The 19,423-nt window shown below is 36.4% G+C and overlaps 2 protein-coding genes across 2 annotated transcripts; one reads left to right on the top strand and one right to left on the bottom strand.

The window, feature by feature from the left end:
- Positions 1-1,794: 1,794 nt before the first annotated feature.
- On the bottom strand, positions 1,795-4,899 carry LOC133862076 (pollen-specific leucine-rich repeat extensin-like protein 1). The gene is made up of 2 exons (XM_062297940.1): positions 4,287-4,899; positions 1,795-4,077 (listed from the first exon to the last, which is right to left on the bottom strand). The coding sequence occupies exons 1-2, from the start codon at positions 4,834-4,836 to the stop codon at positions 2,003-2,005; spliced, it is 2,625 nt and encodes an 874-aa protein (XP_062153924.1). The 5' UTR covers positions 4,837-4,899; the 3' UTR covers positions 1,795-2,002.
- Positions 4,900-12,174: 7,275 nt separating this feature from the next.
- On the top strand, positions 12,175-19,002 carry LOC133861869 (enolase). Its single transcript, XM_062297688.1, has 17 exons — positions 12,175-12,331; positions 12,504-12,567; positions 13,059-13,123; positions 13,518-13,565; positions 13,667-13,753; positions 13,864-13,944; positions 14,037-14,138; positions 14,273-14,353; positions 14,444-14,518; positions 16,823-16,885; positions 16,992-17,072; positions 17,180-17,374; positions 17,462-17,512; positions 17,748-17,836; positions 17,956-18,007; positions 18,314-18,370; positions 18,621-19,002. Exons 1-17 carry the CDS (start codon positions 12,176-12,178, stop codon positions 18,699-18,701), a joined length of 1,428 nt encoding a protein of 475 aa, XP_062153672.1. The 5' UTR covers position 12,175; the 3' UTR covers positions 18,702-19,002.
- Positions 19,003-19,423: the final 421 nt, after the last annotated feature.

The following is a 19,423-nucleotide window of genomic DNA, read 5'->3' on the forward strand; positions in this document are numbered from 1 at the left end:
GCTCAACAACTTGGCCTCTGTTTGATTGATTAGTCTTATATATCCTAAGAATATAAAAGATGGCAGACCCCCTTGGCTTTTGCGATCCAATTATTATTATGCTAATATCTTTTTTGTTTTTTGTTTTTTTTTTTTTTTTTTAATTTTTTTTCTTCAGAAATACAGCTCATGAGATCATAAATCAGAGGTGCCTTATTCTTCTCGAAAATGTTCCCACCTTTTTCACTTTTATTTCCTTTCAGGGCCCTTATGGCCATCATTTTACAAACAGCCTATTCCTATAATTATCTAAAGCTAATAGAAGACATGAGAACATTGAGAAGTGATGACCCCCATAGGACTCTCTCTCTCTCTCTGTCTGCGTCTGTCTGTCTTTCATTTTATTTTTTGGTTGGAGATAATAATTAAAAAAAAAAAAAATTGATATTATATCTTTGGGTATTCTCACAGCTCATAAGATCAGCAATTGGTCAAGATCTGAATTTAGGGAGAAGAGAGATTAGCAACTAGAGATTCACAAATCTTCAACGAAGCCCATTGAGTTGAGATTGTGGTGTACAAAAACAAAGGCCCATAAAATTGGCTTGCCTTGAATCTACTTTATTTATACGAGAAAGATGTATCTTTGGGCATTGTCACAGTTAACCACTGAGCCTAATGCTACACCACAAACGATATCTTCCTGGAAACGTTGAAAAAAAAGAGAAAAAAAAAGGTAGGGTTGGACAGAATGTTCGATTGCCGTTTATGGATCACCCACTAACTTTCAGTTGTCGGTTGTTGATAGTCGAAATAAAAAAAACTGTTTCAACGTTGGTTCGGTTCGGCTCGATAGGCGATAAAATTTTTATTTCGTCGGTTAACTGAACCGAACCGACTTTGACCTTTAGTAGTTTCTTGCATCGCTTGTTGAGCCCAAAAATATGTTTGATAAACACTTGTTCAGTCCAAAAAAACAACCATTTGGACCCAAAAACAACTATTTTATCCCATTAAAATAGGTTTGGCCCAATATAAAAAGCCCACGACTAACGGACTTCACCGAATTAACCGAAATAGTCGAAATTTATTATTGTCAATATGAATGAAATCAGTTAATTAACCGACTTTTTTGATTTGGTGGGCGACAATATCCATACCGTCACGGAATTAACCGGTACATAGTCATAAAATTTTATTTTATTTTTAAAAAAAGTAAAACCATAATACCGCTGGCAATTATGGAATTTAGTTTTTTAACATTTAATACAGAAGCTAATGAAAAAACATTCAATCAGCACATGAACAAATTTGCACCTACCCCAATATACTTGAACAACAAGTCATTGCACTAGTAAAAATGTAAAATCTGGGTCAAGCTCCAGGCGAGCTTGGTTGATCAAACCTATCACAGGACTAAGAGTAAGAGATTAAGGAGACACTCGGAAAGCACCATAAATAAGAGAATAATAGACAAAGAAACCTATTTGCAGACTAATAAACAACTGAAAATTCGTTCAGAAGGTGCTCAACTTCAATCAGCCTCAAGAAAAATGCCAAAAGGACATCTAATATGTTTAAATTGATAAAAGAAAGAAGATCTTTGTCAATCTCCTCTGTTTGGCTTATGGATGTGCTCTGTTTTCTGATTCTCCAGTCTACGGTGGCGATGTTTGGTACCCACAACAACCAGCTCCAAAGAACCATCCATGTCGCTGCATGCCAAGCCATGCAATAGTACCACGTCAGTTTGGAGAACTCCTTTTGGTAGCCTATCATTTCTCCCCGACGACGAACAAACCAGTGCAAAAGGAATTTGGTGTAAATTGTAATACAATATATTCTTGATATTAGAATGCTAATTACAGTACACAGCATATTTAATTTCTTAGATAACATGCTCAAACAGAGTAGAAAGCCTGACGAACGTCAGTGGATGATGTAGCATCCTTATTATCAATACGTAACATGCATTATTATCTTATTGTTCCAACAAACATATATATTCTTCGTCTTCACTTGGTCAGTGAATCCCAATCTCCTCATCTTTGTCCTTCACTTCACAGTTATACCGGCAACCATGACGTCGGGGCTTTTCAGGATTATCCGGGTCTGAGTCACTGGATTCCATAAAAAGGCCTCTGAGGCATCGTCTTTTTACCGCGGGATCATATGTAAGCTTCTCGGCTGGGGTGATGTTGAATTCAGCCCTACGAGCTTCAAGAGGCTCCAATTTACCACTTGGTTTGATGGGCTCTTCTTGGCGATGAGATACAACTAAATTAACGCCAGGGTTCCTTTCAGTGACAGAACTGTTGATCAAAATCGAGTTATTGACACTCTGTATATTGCTATTGATATATACCCTTGACGGCGCCGGATTTTGTGGATCTTTGGACTTTTTAACCTTGGAGCTCCCCTCTTCGTCCGATGTGGCTTCAGAGCTCTCATCTGGGTTGAGCTTGTAACCGCGGTGAATGTGGACAGATTCTTCTTTCTTGCCCGAGTCTAAGCCTAAGTGCATTGATGCTCCTCTGTTTTCACCAGTTATGGTTACGACACTTGCTGGATTTTCTGCCGTCAGATGGCCAGTGGACAGCTTTTGAACAATTTTGGAAATATCTTTCCTTACCTCTTCATGCAGTGGAAGTCGTTCTTCGTTGGGTTCTTGTGTAGTTTTCCCGTCCTTCGAATGTGTTGAACTTGCAATGTCCATCCGTTTTCCTGTCCTCTGTTTTTGGATGACCACTGCCTCCTTTCTGTCAAAAGCTTCTTCCTTCTGTTCCTTCTGCTTTTGTTTAGCCGGAAATGCTGCACTCAGGAGTTCTTTAGTCTTTGTTCCAGCAGCAACTGCTGTTGAAGTAAGAAGCTCCGTGATTGTGCTCTTTGTTGGTTCTTCATTAGCTGGAACACTTGTTTTCTTTTCTTCAATTATTTCTCGCACAACTTTCTTCCCTCCTTCACTTTCCTCCCGCTTTCTCTCTGGTAGGGGCTCTGCATCGCCACCATCGAGCTTGGAAACAGTTTCAGATGGCAGTACTCGTGCCTTTGATTGAGGTTCTTGTGATGATTGGGGTTGAGACTCTATTGGCTTTGGTTCTTGTTCAAAGATAGATGTTCGGGGCTGGAACACTAGTGGCTTTGGTTCTTGCTCAGAGACAGATGTTTGGGGCTGAGACACTACTGACTTTGGTTCTTGCTCAAAGACAAATGTTCGGGGCTGAGACACTGATGGCTTTGGTTCTTGCTCAGAGACAGATGTTTGGGGCTGAGACACTGCTGGCTTTGGTTGTTGCTCAAAGGTAAATATTCGGGGCTGAGACACTACTGGCTTTGGTTCTTGCTCAGAGACAGATGTTTGGGGTTGAGACACTGTTGGCTTTGGTTGTTGCTCAAAGGTAAATATTCGGGGCTGAGACACTACTGGTTTTGGTTCTTGCTCAGAGACAGATGTTTGGGGCTGAGACACTGCTGGCTTTGGTTCTTGCTCAGAGGCAGATGTTTGGGGCTGAGACACTGCTGGCTTTGGTTGTTGCTCAAAGACAGATGTTTGGAGTTGAGACACTGTTGGCTTTGGTTCTTGCTCAGAGGCAGATGTTTGGGGCTGAGACACTGCTAGCTTTGGTTGTTGCTCAAAGACAGATGTTTGGAGTTGAGACACTGTTGGCTTTGGTTCTTGCTCAGAGGCAGATGTTTGGGGCTGAGACACTGCTGGCTTTGGTTGTTGCTCAAAGGTAAATATTCGGGGCTGAGACACTACTGGCTTTGGTTCTTGCTCAGAGGCAGATGTTTGGGGCTGAGACACTGCTGGCTTTGGTTGTTGCTCAAAGACAGATGTTTGGGGCTGAGACACTGCTGGCTTTGGTTGTTGCTCAGAGGCAGATGTTTGGGGCTGAGACACTACTGGCTTTGGTTGTTGCTCAGAGACAGATATTTGGGGCTGAGATACTACTGGCTTTGGTTGTTGCTCAGAGACAGATGTTTGGGGCTGAGACACTGCTGGCTTTGGTTCTTGCTCAGAAACAGATGTTTGGGGATCAGTAGGAGTGGGAGTAGGCTGAGAGCTTTCTTGAATTGTCTGTTGTAATTTTGTAGTACCTGTTAAAGTATTAATAATTAATAATTTCTTATCAACTTAAGTTTTTATGATAAATAATGATTTTAACATGATATCAACGTGTAAAGTTTTGAGTTCAAATTTTGTCTCTATCAATTCACCACATTTCAATTAAAGTGTTAATTAAATGAGCAAATTAACCATTTCCGATCAGTTTAAGATTTTGGGATAAATGGCGAATTAACAGTACCTGTTGGTTGTAACTGAGTGGCTGTTTGAGTTGGAGAAGAGGATTGTGATGCCGTTTGGCCAGCAAGTTGAGAGGAAAAACGAGGCGGGGGAGACGAAAGCTGCTGAGAGGTTGTCTGCGGTGCTGGTTGTGTTTGAGATGTGCGAGATGGCGATGAGGGCACGGAGGCAACTCGGGATTGAGGTGCTGCAGGCGATGGTGGTGATGGAGGCAGAGAACCCGCTGCCCGGGTTTGCGTTCTTGAAGGAGATGCAGGTGCTGCTGGCTGGACAGCAGCTTGAGTTTCGGCAGATGCACTAGATGGTGGTGGCGCAGGTTCAGTTTTTTGTGGTGCTTGAGCTTGGGAAGGAGGGGGCTGTACCGGGGCTATCCCGGGTGGCCTAAAGGGCGGCTGCTGAGGCAGAACAGTGGTGGTAGGTTGGGCAGGTCTTTGGACTTCAACTGCAGGGCGAGGGGGCTGTGATCCAACTGAAGGACGTGGAGGTGGAGGAGCATTCTGTGCTGATTGCCAAGGGAGTCGAAAACGGAATGGTTGCCTTTGCTCTGCCATTGATGCTGAAGGAAATTAAAAAAGATGTAATAAGCGTACGTAGATGGTGTTTGGTTTGGTTGTATCGATCCTTGCTATAATGCTTGACATTTAGTGATGATATATATATATAGGTACGCATTTGATACCTTAGAAAAATTTGGGGTGCCTTGAGGCTTGCACTCTCCTCTTGCTGCTTTGCCTTCAAAGGTAACAAAGACACATAAGATTCCTTAATTAGACAGATTTTTCCTTCTCTGGTGGGTCTAGCATCTTATTTCAGTTGCCTTGTGTTTTCTTCCATTTTTCTCTAGTGAAGTTTTGAGGCTTCTAATCGATGTTAGTGAACTTGTGGTGGGCGGCAAGCAAGAATCTATTTTGTTTTTCTTTTCTTTGCTTTAATTGCCCCCTTAATCTGTAATAAAAGGCATTCCAAGTATAGTTTCCTCTAAAGCCTTCCTTTCCTTTAGAATTTGTGTTTATTGAAAAAGTTTGAAAGAGATTTTTTTTTTAAAAAAAAAATAGTTAAATATTATTTAGTCCTCTCAACTAATTTTATTTTTGATAAAGAATCACGAACCGACAAGTATGATGATTCTTGACCGTTATGTTAGAAAAAAAAAAGAAAAAAAAAAAAAAGAAAAAAATCAAAATTGACCAAAGTCTTTCAAAAATGTCCCTATTTTGACCGTTAGTCCGCTGATGTCAAGGAGGATATCTCTAAAAAGTTTGTCAACGGTATAAAACACAAGAACACGTATTTCCTTGATACGATAATATACCCCCCTATTCTGCTGGTGCAGGATTCCTTTCTTTGTTCCTTTTAACTTCCAGACTCTCTATTGCAGGATATGCTAGGCTGTGTTAAAGGTAAGTAATTGTAAAAATTATTTCTTGAAAATTTAAGTTTTTCTCTAATTTTAATATTTCACTTTTATTTTTTTTAATTATTTTTTGTTCCGCATTTAAAAGTTATGAGTTTTCTTGTGTGCTTCATAAGCATTAATGGGTTTTATATTTTAAAAGTACATCAACAGTACAATATAAATAATTCTTATTTTAATCTTATTATAAAATTTGAGTGGAATAACGTTACTAATGCCTAAAAATACTTTTAGAATTTTTTTGATGACATAACAGTACTTTTGTAAAATATTACTTTTTACTCGGGCATCACAATGACTGATTTATTATAAATTATTCGAACCACTTAAAAAACCCTGTTTAAAATACAACACAAAATATTAGATAAATAAAGCTCATGAAATTACCAATATTAAAATAACATTTTACATAAAACTAAATATCCCCCTTTTTTTTTTTTTTTTTTTTTGTATCTTTTCTTCTTTTTCATTTCTTTGTTCCTTTTATTTTACCCACCGACACACACACACAAAGAGAATATATGTATAAATATATACATTAGCTAAGTCCCTTACATCTAGAAGGAAATACTTAAAACCAAACAAAAGGAGAAAAGAGACTTACGGGAGAGAGGGAGAGAGAGAAGTGGGTCTTTATTCTTTTGTCTTTTATTTCTTTATCTTTTCCTCTTCTACTCTTTTCTTTCTTTCCTGTTTCTTTCTTCTTCTATTCTTTTATTCACCAAGACTCACACACACAGCACGTACCAGAGAGAGACAGCGAATAGAAAGGGAGAGAAAGAAAGTCCGAGAGAGAGAGACTACCTTTTGTATTCTGATCTTCTACTTGCTGCTGGACCCAAAACCGAGAGTGAGCCAGAGAGTTCAAATAGAGAGAGAGAGAAAGAAAATAGTTGCAGAAAAATAATCAAGGAAGAAGGGGAGAGCTTTGGAGAGAATTTTCTAGTTTTCCGCTTTGTTTTCTTTTCTATTTTTCTGGGCTCCAAACCGTGAGCAAGAGAGGGAGAATTGCTGCTGGAACTAAAAGAAAAACTAAGAGAAAGAGAGAAGCAGACTTCCTGCAGAGAGAAACAGAGAATGGGGAAGAAGGGAAGAGAGCTTCGGCTTTGTGTGTGCAAGACCCATTGCCCATGCTCTCTTTACATAGAAGACCTGAAAGGTGAGGATCATCCGGCACAATTTCAATCTATGGACAGAGCCTTGCAGGTGATCAATGGTAGATTCAAAAAATTAAAAGGTCTGTTTGGGTTTGCGATTTAAAATCACTATTTTAAAATGTGTGATTTGAAAAAAGTGATTTTTAAAAACACAGTTAAGCGTTTGGCGAAATCGCAGATAAGCATTTAAAATTACAAATTAGTCTTTAAAATTCTACGTTTTTAAAAAAACACATCTTACCTGCGATTTGAAAAAACAGATTTTCTACGTTTTAAAAAAATCTTAATTTTTAAAAACACAGTTCTCAAACGATTTATGTTCTGCGATTTGATTTAAAATTGCACTTATTATCTACGAAATCGCAATCCCAAAATCGACCAATATCACTTATCTCTCTAACGAACAAGAAGTTCAAATTCAACTAATCTAACTTAATCTATTAACTAAGCTACGGTTGTTTGTTTTTAGTTTTCTAATGACTTAAAAATGGATTGGGCTTAAACGTGAAGCCAGATGTGGGTTGGGCTGGGCTGTACGCGTGGACTAGGCTTATGAAGAATTAAAATGGGCCCACATATTACTAATATCCAATTTTCGCCCAAATCAGGAGTGGTATATTTCACAAGTATTTTCGCACCCTAAACGGAGTCAAAAAAATTATGAAATTCGGAGAGTAGCTAGAGGACTTTGAGATGAGCGTTTTGAACTTTGAATCGACCAAAACGAAGTTCGTTTGACCATGTTTCCATCATTCCAAAGTTTAAAGTTCGATTGAATTTTTATCAAATTAAAAATATAAATGCTTCTAAATGAATATTTATTTTCATAAATATTCATATTTATTCTTTTACATTAATATTAGGTCATAAATCATATTTTAAGATATTTTATTCAATATCTTAAAATATGGGATATTACAGTTTGCCACATGATGGGCACAGAAGTTTGCACTTCGATTAACATGTCTAGCTCACGGTTAAATTTGATTATTATAATTTAACCGTGAGCTAGAGTTTAGAGACCCTAAATTAAAAAATATATATATATATATAAGACGTAAACCTCTTGAAAATTGATCAAAAGTTTAAGAAAGCTTCCAGTAATCAGGATGATGAAACCAATGCTGGATCTTCTGATGAAGAGCCACCTGAGAAAACTGCAACAGCAAGCATATCACAATTTGAAGAAAATTGTCTAAGTATTCTTAACAGAATCCAGATTAGAAAATGGTATTCGAGAGTTAAGATCTGAGTTGAAGATTTTGAGTTCACGACTACCGTTCTAATCAACAGTAATGCTAATTTAAACTGTGTACAAGAAGGGTTAATCCCTATAAAGTATTACAATAAGTCTAAAGAAGCCTTAAGAACGGCCAATGAAAGTAAAATGAAGATTGATTTCAAAATAAGCAAAGCTTAGGTCTGTCAAGACAATATAAGTTTTAAAATATTTTTTGTCTTAATTAAGAATTTGACTGACAAAGTCTTTATTTCATTACTCTGTTGTATTCATTTACATCAGATAGTGATGGTTTGGTCACTTACCCTTTAGAAGAAAAAGTTAGGTGTTTTTTTTTTTTTTTTTTTTTTAGTGAAAACTATTTTTTGAAAAATAGTTTCAATATTTGATACAATTGTAAATATTTTTGATTTGACCAAAAAGCTTATTTAGTTTCGGGAATTTATTTTTATTTTTAAATTTTATAAATCATTTTTCGAGTTTGAGTTCTTTATTTTCAAACCATTGGACCACCATAAACCACTACAGTCGAGTCTTTCCGAGGCTACCGTCGAACCACCACCAAGCCATCATTGGCCACCACTGTTCCATCACCGAACTATTGATGGACTTCCGCGAGACCACTGCTATAACTCAAATTATTAAGTTAATTTTTTTATATTAATATTTTATGCTGTAAATAAAAATTGATTTTTATAAATTAATATGATTGAATGAAAAATAGAAAAAAAAATATTTTTGATTGAAAAATATTATGCAAGGGAAAATTTCATGCTCTAGACCACTAGGCACTAATCCTAAGATTATTGCTTTTAGGAATACAATCGAAATTTCCTCATTGCAATCTCATCAGAGTTAATTACAAATATATGAAATTTCCGGGCATTTATTACCCAAAACAACTCACAAATTAACATTACAGGCCCAATAATTCTGCTTTCCATCCTTTGTTAACCTTTTCTATAAATTCTTCTACTCTTCTCCTAAGCTCATCATCATCATCATCATCATTCTCGTCCTTGTTATTGCTGCTGCCATTTACTCCAATATTGACATTTCTTGGCATTTGGTTGTCATCCAAAGACTGCTTACTGTTTATTCCTCGTTTATGCCTTGTGGGTGTGTCTGTGAACGTTGAGAGAGGGATTTCTCCTTCTTGCCCATAGCTGGAGCTGGATTTGGAGCCCACCAAGATAACGACAATGATGAAATTGCAGAAGAAGAAGATGAAGACAGAGTTGGAAGCAGCCTGAGTTACCAACTCTAACATGGTTGTAAAAATTTAGTCAAACAAAAGCTGGAAGAGAATGAGAGAGAGCAACTAATTAACATAGTAGACTTTTAAGCCTATTTATAGCGTTTTACAATTATGGATAGGCAATGCGTGCGGGGGAATCTTTTACAGCAATCCAACCACACCTCCGGTGGAAATCCTAGTAGATGGAAGAGGTGATCGGAAAAACTGCCATAAAGCTAGTTGTAGCTGTCTTTGATGAATATTTTGGGTGCCAACAAAAGGTACCCATTTTAATTTAGTTCATGTCCAGCTTCTAAAAGAGACTAAGAAGTAGATGAACAACAGATGATGAGACTCTTAGGGCGGAGTGGCAAGAGAAACATCAAGATCAAATTTCTTTTAGGCCTAGATTGGAATATGAAATTTCTTATGTGCCAAAAGAGCTCTACAAAAGAGAGCCAGATGAGTTGTGTTGGATGAGATGGGTGGCCACCCTTATTGGAGGAGAGTGGTGGCTGCAAGACCACCATAGTGAAAGAATTGATAATCAAATAGAAAAATAAAAGTAAAGCGAAATAAAGATAAATTGAGACAAGAGATTTTACGTAGTTCGGTCTATAATTTACGTTCATAGGATAAAGCCAAAAGGGCTACATTATGCTATTTCTCTTGACGATTTTACAATACAGAATAAACCTATTTAAAAGAGAGTTGATACAAATAAATATGGTAATCAAATCAATTAATTTTGATTACTGTCAAACCTTATTATAATAAATCCTATAAAATATAAGTAACGTACAATATCATATTAATATATTTCTTTGAAAATATATTCTCCAACACATAGTATGCCAAGAGTGCTCGCATGGCTACCTTGGCCAAATAGGAATGACTGGTAGTCACCCCAACTAGATCGACGTGGTTTCAAAGCCACCTCTCTCTTCCGTTGAAGGTGGCCATACAACCACTTTTTTTAAAAATATATGTATATATATACACAAGTAAGAAGTCAGCTCTTTACTTGCTTGTGTTTTATCAAAATAAAGATGTTTTTAGTATTTGTTTCTTCGAAAACACAACCAAACAATCCCTAAAAAGCAAATGTTACATAAAACGTTTTCTCAAATTTAGATCAACTAAAAATATTTTTCACCTTTATATTATACTAAAATACATTTTCGAATGAAAAAAAATACACTTTCCAAAATAAGGATAAAAATATCTCAGAAACTAGTTTGTAAAACTCCTACAAACAAGTGATATATGTTCTTTAAGTTATGAAAAAATATTTACTTCTCACATGTTAGAGCATTCACAGTACATAATAAAAAAATTAAAAAATTTATCTCTTTCCTTTCCTTTTTTTTTCATAGTCAAAGCAAACTTTTATTTTTATTTTTATTTTTATTTTTATTTTTTTTCTTTATATATAGGAAAATGTTAGATTTACAACATCAACACAACAAGTGCACAACAACCTCTCACACGAGGGTGGGCTCCACACACTGGGGTCCACTCTCATGTGAGGGATTGTTGTGCATTTGTTGTGTTGGTGTAGTGCATGAATCAAATCCCATATTTCTTATACTAACGTTTATTTGTAATGAAAGCATGTGACTATTAAGGAAAAAAAAGTTAAAAAATATGACCACTACAAAAAAAAAAAAAAAAAAAAAAAAGGACCATTAGGATAAAATAAATATTTCAAAAATATGACTATTAGAAAAAGATAAATTTAAAAAATATGAATGTTAGGAAATATTAAAAAATATGACTGCTAGGAAAAGATAAACATTCAAAAATATAAATGTTAGAGAAAGAATAAAGAAATATTTAAAAATTAACACTTAAATACAATTGTAAAAGTAGTTAGTTAAAATAGTTAGACTGCTGCGCGTGTTTTAAAAAAATGAATAGTTAATAAAATATTGAAAAGTAATTTTTAAATATTTTGACTAATAAAATATGATGAAATTACTAAGAATGCTCTTATGGATAATTTTTTTTTTTTTTTATAGATACATGAAAAAGAACTACAAACTAAAGCCAAAGCTAAGCTTGCGGCTTAAAGAAAGAAAGAAAAAGAAAAAGACCAAAAAAAAAAAAAAAAAAAAAAAGGGGCTTGGGCTATCCAACAATAATTAGAAATGAAAATGCCTGGAAGCAATGCATTAAATTAAGATGCAGGCTTATTGATGCTTGACACGAATGCTAAGAATTCGGGCCACTAGTAAAGGTGGTTGATAGTGCATAAAGAATATAGATGATCCAAACACCGATACAAAGAAAAACATGAAGAAAATACAGAAAACAAAAGGCCTAGAATACAGAGATAAAACAAACACAACACAACATTGGTAGAGAGAAGGGGCTGGGAGTCGTCAATGACAGCGCGTGAAGATCATGCGCCACCACCACCGAAAGACCTCTCTCCAACAGTAATTGCCGGGGCTGCTAGGAATCACCGACAGTAGGGCTCTGGGTTTGCCCCTACCGAGCAATCGAAGCTAAAAAGTAAACCGTCTTAGTGGCCCCTGGGTTTGCCCAAACCATTAGTGACCCAGAAACAAATTTTGCACTTTTTACCCTTTTTACCCTTCAACTATTTGGAAAAGAATCATTTCTTGCGCAGCCCCGCGATACTGTACCTAACATTTACCGCATATTCTGAATTTATTCCATTCCGTGCGCTTCTGTATGCCCCTCTAATTTCGGATTTTCAACCCGCTTCTCGTGATGCCCAAGAAATACCAATTGCAGCCGTCCACGTATTTCAAACAATCAACGGCGGATATCTAATAACCTATGGTTGAAAACCACGTGCCACGACTATATATATATGTCTGTGAATCCCAGAACCTACTCGTCGTCATTTTCTATAGAAAAAAGAACACAGTTAGAGTGTGAGAAACCTAGAGCGGATCGAACAATGGCTACGATCAAGCTTGTTAAAGCCCGTCAGATCTTCGATAGCCGTGGAAATCCCACCGTTGAAGTGAGTTTTCCTTTCATCTTACCCGTCTGATCCGTTTTCTGTTCTTCTTTACTACTTTGTTTGTTTTCTGTGAAAAAATGGGGAAGAGAAAGGAAATTAATAATTAGTTTATTACGCTTTAAAAAAAGAAGAAGAGAAAATATTAAAGTCTGAATGTTCACTTGATTCTCAGGTTGAAGTTTTTCTTTCCGATGATAGAATGGCTAGAGCTGCTGTACCAAGTGGTGCTTCTACTGGTAAACACTTAGTGTTCTCTTCCGTTTTATTGTATTTTATTCATTTCTCATGCACATTATGCCAGTTTATATTTGATTTCTTAAATCTGTGTGTGCATGCTGGATAGATCATGGATGGATTGCATGTATGTGCATGTATATATTAATATCTATGTCAAAGAAATTGTTTAGTGTGTAAGCATGCATATGTATCCTTTTTTTCTTCTGTATATTACTGTTAGGCAAATTTATTTATATTTGATATTAGTTATTTTCATTCATGCCTAATGTGTGAAGGGTAGTGTTTAGGAACTTGATTTTTTTTTTCTTTTAAATTTAACTCTCTTTTTGCCACATTTCATTTTATTTTTCGACTACATGATTTTTATTGTCTTAGTTGTGTATGTCTATTATCTGTGCATGTGGATTTGCTTGCATATGCTTATGTCTGTATGGGTTGGAATGTCTAAAAACCAGTGCTTACTGAGTCATACATGATTTATTTTCAAAAGGTGTCTACGAAGCCCTGGAATTGAGGGATGGAGGATCAGACTACCTTGGAAAAGGTGTCCTCAAGGTATTCGATTACTTTTATGTTCTCTGAATTAATTTTGAACTCTTCGATGTTAACAACTGTGGTCCTACTTATTATTATGTGATCAATCATCACTGCCGCAATCTTGTCTCCAAATTAATGGCACAAGCGTTCTATGGGTTTGATTTTAAGTTCAGAAACTAAAAATCTTTGCGTCTCTCTCTCTCTCTCTCTCTCTCTCTCATATTTTGCATGGTAGGAGCGGAGCGTCTCTGTAAATGAGATGCTTACCTACTCTCAGGTTTCAATTAGTTTTTTGTTCTTTTTTGCAGTGTTTGTTCTCATTAAGTGTCTTCTCTCCTTTCTTTTCTCCTTTCTTTTGTTGGGATGGAGTGAGTGAAACTAATAATGATGATTTGTTTTCTTGATGGTTTAGGCTGTGGCGAATGTGAATAAAATCATTGGACCTGCTCTGATTGGCAAGGTACGATAAATGTTATATTCTATGAAATACTATTTTTATATCTTTGGAAGTGATTTGTTATTGATGCACCCGGACCGGTGTTTTGTTTTATGGATTTGCAGGACCCAACAGAGCAGACCAAAATTGACGATTATATGGTACAGCAGCTTGATGGAACTGTTAATGAATGGGGTTGGTGCAAGCAAAAGGTATATTGAACTCAGTGGCTGTAATGAGTCCTATTGCAGCACATTGTTTAAATTTTGTGACGCTCATTAACTTCATGCTAATTGATATTTATTCCCTCTTTATTTTACAGCTTGGAGCAAATGCTATTTTGGCAGTATCCCTTGCTGTTTGTAAGGCTGGTGCTTTGGTGAAGAAGATCCCCCTTTACCAGGTATACTTGGTTTTAGAGATTGTGATTAACTTCCCTGTTAATTTTAGCCGCATGCTTATTTGTTCATTGTTTTTGTTATTTTAACCTTGCAGCACATTGCCAATCTTGCTGGGAACAAGACCTTAGTGCTGCCTGTTCCTGCTTTCAATGTTATTAATGGAGGTTCCCATGCGGGCAATAAACTGGCAATGCAGGTAACTTTTTTATGATCGAACTTTGATGATAGACCTTAGTGCTGCACCGCGCATGCTTTCAATTTTATACGATTACCTTTTATATTCTATTCATTGTTATCAGTGGAAGTTCTCACTATTTGTCTCTAATGTAGGAATTCATGATTCTCCCTGTTGGGGCATCTTGTTTCAAGGAAGCCATGAAGATGGGTGTAGAAGTATATCATCACCTGAAGGTGGCTGTTCTGTTTTTGGATTCCTGTTTTTAATAATAAATTGGCATGATCATAGGGCTTATCTTGCTAGTACTTGTTTTGCTCCTCCAGGCTGTAATTAAGAAGAAGTATGGACAAGATGCAACTAACGTCGGTGATGAAGGTGGCTTTGCTCCTAATATTCAGGTGAGTATTGTCTTTTGATGATGTGTTAGGCTATTAGTAATTGTTATTCAAAAGCAAGAAAACTGACTCAATTTCCACTTTTTTGTACTTGTTCCTTCCCTGTCTTTTTTCTTTCTTCGGCAAAAAGCGTAAGGTTGGAACTCTGTACCTGGGCATAACCATAGTAGTAATGTATTATCTTACCCATTGAGGCACAATTAGAGGGGCCTAGACGAGCTCGCAATGTGGGGGATCTGCACGGGTTCCCTCAAGAAAGATCGGGCCATAGCTTGATCCCAGACCCATCTAGGGCATAGTGATAGGAGTCTGGTGGGGAGGGATTAATGGGCATGAGTTTGGTGAGGAGGGATTAATGGGCATGAGTTTGGTGAGGGATTAATGGCATGAGTCTTTTCCCCTTAGCATTGTGCTCATGGAGACTTGAACTCATGTCCTCCCCTTCATCATGATGGTACCAAAACTTGTTTTGGTTTTGATAACACATGAATTTTAAATTTATAACCACTCGCAATAGAACGAATCTTTGCAGAATAGGACTATAGGAGGGTGTCGAACCTCAAGGACTGTAGTGGTTATTTAATTATGAAGTATTCAGGACTTTATCCAATTCAATTCAGGAAACGGTATTTATTTTGTTTTCGAATTTAAAACTAAAGAAAATATAAACTAATGGCAAGAAAAGTAAAGATAAAGTTAGAAGAAGTATAGGGAATTGATTTCATCCAAACCGCATACTAATGGTAGATTGAGTCTCGCATATGGATTATCTTTATATGCATAATATGAGCGCGTAATGGTTGTCAACCATACGACGCCCTCGACATGAAAACAATTTTGTTAGGAAGTAATGATAAAGCATTTTACGCACTAATCGTTCACCTAACATTTACTTGTGAAACGAATCATGACCCTGGCATGCCTTATAAAATCTCTCTAATAAGCATACATATTTCAAGAAATAAACATGATGCATCTTAGTTTCACACGAATCATCCACTAAAACTACAATGAAAACACATTTAAATTATACTATAATGAAATACATTTATTTAAACTACAAAGATGTGGAGTGATTCGTGTTCTCTAGCATGGCTCATCAAACTCACTTAAACTTATGTCAAAAAGCATCATTGCATAGCCATCGTTCCCTCAACCACATAAAAATGCAACGTTTTAATTTATTTCAATCTAAAATGAGTTCTCATAGACAAGATAACTTTTCTTCAAGAATAAATATAAACTTTAAGAACGATTGTTTTGCAATCCTCTAGGCTACACAATCATTATATATATTCAGAAAATCCTTAGAGAAACTTAATCAAGCCACGACACTTGGAAGGAATTTCATCAAAACCCTAAAATAAATTTAGTTACTCATGAAGAAGTAACTCTCTTATAGAAGAAGAGAAAACCATTTCTTTAGAACACTTGGAAGCTATGGGTAGTATGAAAATAGAATTACTAACATTTAAAAAAAAAAAAAAAAAAACACTAATACAAGCAGCTCTCTGGAAAAAGTGAACTAAAAGTTGTGTCAAAGAAAAACTATAGCTACTGGAAAATAAAACTAAGGCTAAGCATCTAAAGATATCCTTTGGAAATTATACTACAAAAGGATGCACTAAAAATTATGCATCCATATCTCTCTCGGCTGTGGTCTTTTTATAGGGGAGAGAAGAGTTACAAAATATCAAGAAAGAGGAATTTCAGCTGCACAATCAAAAAGGAGACGTCATTCTTTTTTCACTGCACAAAAATTGTGTCAACATCTTATTTCCACCGCACAAAAATTCTGCAGATATTTGACGCTTCTGGAAGAACCGGTGGCGCTCTATCGCCATCTTTTGGCGATTGATCGTAGGGAAGATCGATCGACTACTTTAGGCGCTCGATCGACTTCAATTTGGCAGTGATCGATCTTTAGCTCTCTTTGACGCATTTTAGGCCTAACTTCAATGATTTTGCTTGTGTTTTCCATTAGGACCTAAAAATAAGCTAAAATACTAAGGTTTAACATATGTGAATTACGAGGCTTTGAATGTAAACATTCAACGCTTATCACATCAAATCGTATAGGCGTAAGCCCCTAAGCCAATCCCTCCATTGTTCTATTCGTTGCGCCTTGTTTAAACCTAATACTACAAGTTAAGGCGGACATTTAGTAAAATATGTTTGCAAATTAATTGTTAATATGTATTTCCACCTTTTGATTACATAACTAGTGACAATTTTGCTTCACATGATTTAAAAACAAGACAACAAGTATAATGTGGATAGAATAATGTTTTGATGCTTGACTTTCAGGAAAATAAAGAGGGTCTTGAACTGCTAAAGACTGCTATTGCAAAAGCTGGATATACTGGAAAGGTTAGTTCATTCATCTTTTTTAATCTAATTTAGTGCTGTTACTTCATCAACTCCACTAGTAGCAATGCTAGTTTGACAATTTTGCCGCATTTCTTTTTCCTAACAGGTTGTGATTGGGATGGATGTTGCTGCATCAGAATTCTATGATCACAAGGATAAGACCTATGATTTGAATTTCAAGGAAGAGGTAATACATACATTATATATGTGTGTGTGTGTGTGTGTGTGTGTATTATGTTCTTTTTTTCCTACTCAGATTTGCTTCATTTTGAATGATTACTTTGTCTGATGCAGAAAAATGACGGATCACAAAAAATATCAGGGGACAGCTTGAAGAATGTTTACAAGTCATTTGTGGCTGATTATCCAATTGTCTCCATTGAGGATCCATTTGATCAGGATGACTGGGAGCACTATGCAAAGCTTACCGGTGAAATTGGCGAGCAAGTGCAGATTGTTGGTGATGATCTTCTTGTCACAAACCCTAAGGTACCAAAAAGAAAAACAGTTTTTGGAGTTCAGATTTAGAAAAGAGGCAGTCTTTTGACTTGACTTTGTTCATTGTTGCTGCCGCAGCGTGTGGCAAAAGCAATTAAGGAGAAGAGTTGCAATGCCCTTCTGTTGAAGGTAGTATCCATTACCTTTCTCATTAATCGAGCATGTAAGGATTTGTTGGTAGATGATGTTTTAGGATAATTTGTAGGTAGCCATTTGTTTATTGCCATAGATTGGCTTTTACATAATTTTTTGGATAAGTTATTGATGGCCATTGGTTTAGTTGCATCAGCAGCCATATAATTATGTTGATGATCATGTGACTGGAAGTAGAAAAGTTCTTGACCCCTTATTTTTGATTGGTCAGGTGAATCAAATTGGTTCTGTAACTGAAAGTATTGAAGCTGTCAAAATGTCTAAACATGCTGGATGGGGTGTCATGACAAGCCACCGAAGGTATGTCATGTTCATTATGTTCCCAACTCCACCCCATAAAATGTTTTTAATCTTGGCTTGTATTAAATGTTACTTATGATGCTTTGGTGTTTCTGATGTGGGCTCTTTGTTTAATGTAGTGGCGAAACTGAGGATACCTTCATTGCTGACCTTGCAGTTGGTTTGGCAACTGTAAGTGATACGCCATTCTTTTCTGCTGTAACTTTTAAATTTCTTTCTGGGTGGAGGGTTGTTGCTCTTAGTTTTTCCCAGTTTTTTCTGTGTGAACATTGTTGCTTGCTATAGGAGAATTTGATTTATAGGATTTGTTTGGGGGAAAGGATTCCACTTTGTATAGCTGTAGAATAGAACATAATCTATCTTGTGTGTAAGTTATGTTTGCTATATATGGTGCTTAACATCTGGGTTTTATTAGTCATAGGATTTATCTTAAGCTGATGTGATTTTTTTTTACGTTTATCCCTATTTGTTAAACAGGGCCAGATCAAGACTGGCGCACCTTGCAGATCAGAGCGCCTTGCCAAATACAACCAGGTAAACTTTTCTTTTGGGATCAGCCTGCTCTCCCTCCCTCTCTCTCTCTAAACTATCTGCTTGGTCATCATCATCCTTGTTGATTCTGAAAGCAACTGTTACTAATTTTACCCCCTTTTGGTGAGACGTATTGGCTCTAATTCATTCTGTATGTCTCTCCAATGGACAAAAGCACACAAACGCTCATTTTTATGATTTTAAATAATAATATTAATTATAGTTAACTATAAAATATACTTTGATTTTGCAGCTTCTCAGGATAGAGGAAGAGCTTGGATCTGCAGCTGTATATGCTGGATCAAAGTTCAGAGCACCTGTGGAGCCATACTGAGGTTGTTATCAGAGTCATTAGGCAGTATCTAAATAAAGCTTCTATGATCTTGGGCTTTATGAGATGTGTAGTTTTGTGGTGCTTAACCATCTTTACTAGCAAATGGTTTTGACAACTTATAATTAGCGTGAACTTTTTGGCATATGCCTGCGAGTGGTTGAGAGTGTTTCTCCAACTGGTTTGTGTTGTCTTGGGCAATGCTATTTTGGAACTTGTTCTTTTCATCCAAGATCTTTTATATGCAGGAGCAATGTTGTTGCTTCATGATAGTCGCATTATATATTGAGCATCTTTGAATAAATTTTGCATGACGGGATGGGGCTCTTTCCCCTTGAAATGTGGGTAAATTGTATTTTCTCTTCTAAATTGACACTATATTTAGAATCTCCCCTCTGGACTTTGAATTTGATTTGCATGCATTAATTTAGAGGTACCTCTAAAACCTCTCCAGTCCACTCTTCATCTATTCCGTCACAACCATAGCAAACTGCCTGTGGATAGGCCTGTTATACGATATCAGTAACTAAGGTTGGTAACATGTTACTTCATCGGCAATAATGTATAGCCATTTTCCCTCAAGCCCAATTAAGAACCTTTGTGCCTCCTTGATTTTTATTCTGCCTTGTATTCATCAATCCATTCTAAACCTATGTCTTTGAGGACTTACTTGAAGTTCTTTGGGTCCAATGGAATGTCAGCAGTTATATCCCGACTCTATGTTT

This window comes from Alnus glutinosa, chromosome 2, assembly GCF_958979055.1.
Source record: "Alnus glutinosa chromosome 2, dhAlnGlut1.1, whole genome shotgun sequence".
Classification (NCBI taxonomy): Eukaryota; Viridiplantae; Streptophyta; class Magnoliopsida; order Fagales; family Betulaceae; genus Alnus; species Alnus glutinosa.

Coding starts and splice junctions, on each gene's coding strand:
- LOC133862076 (XM_062297940.1), bottom strand. CDS start 4,836: ATGGCAGAGCAAAGGCAACCATTCCGTTTTCGACTCCCTTGGCAATCA. Junction 4,078..4,286: donor CACTCAGTTACAACCAACAG/GTACTGTTAATT, acceptor ATACTTTAACAG/GTACTACAAAATTACAACAG.
- LOC133861869 (XM_062297688.1), top strand. CDS start 12,176: ATGTCTGTGAATCCCAGAACCTACTCGTCGTCATTTTCTATAGAAAAA. Junction 13,945..14,036: donor AGAAGATCCCCCTTTACCAG/GTATACTTGGTT, acceptor TTAACCTTGCAG/CACATTGCCAATCTTGCTGG. Junction 14,519..16,822: donor GCTTTGCTCCTAATATTCAG/GTGAGTATTGTC, acceptor CTTGACTTTCAG/GAAAATAAAGAGGGTCTTGA.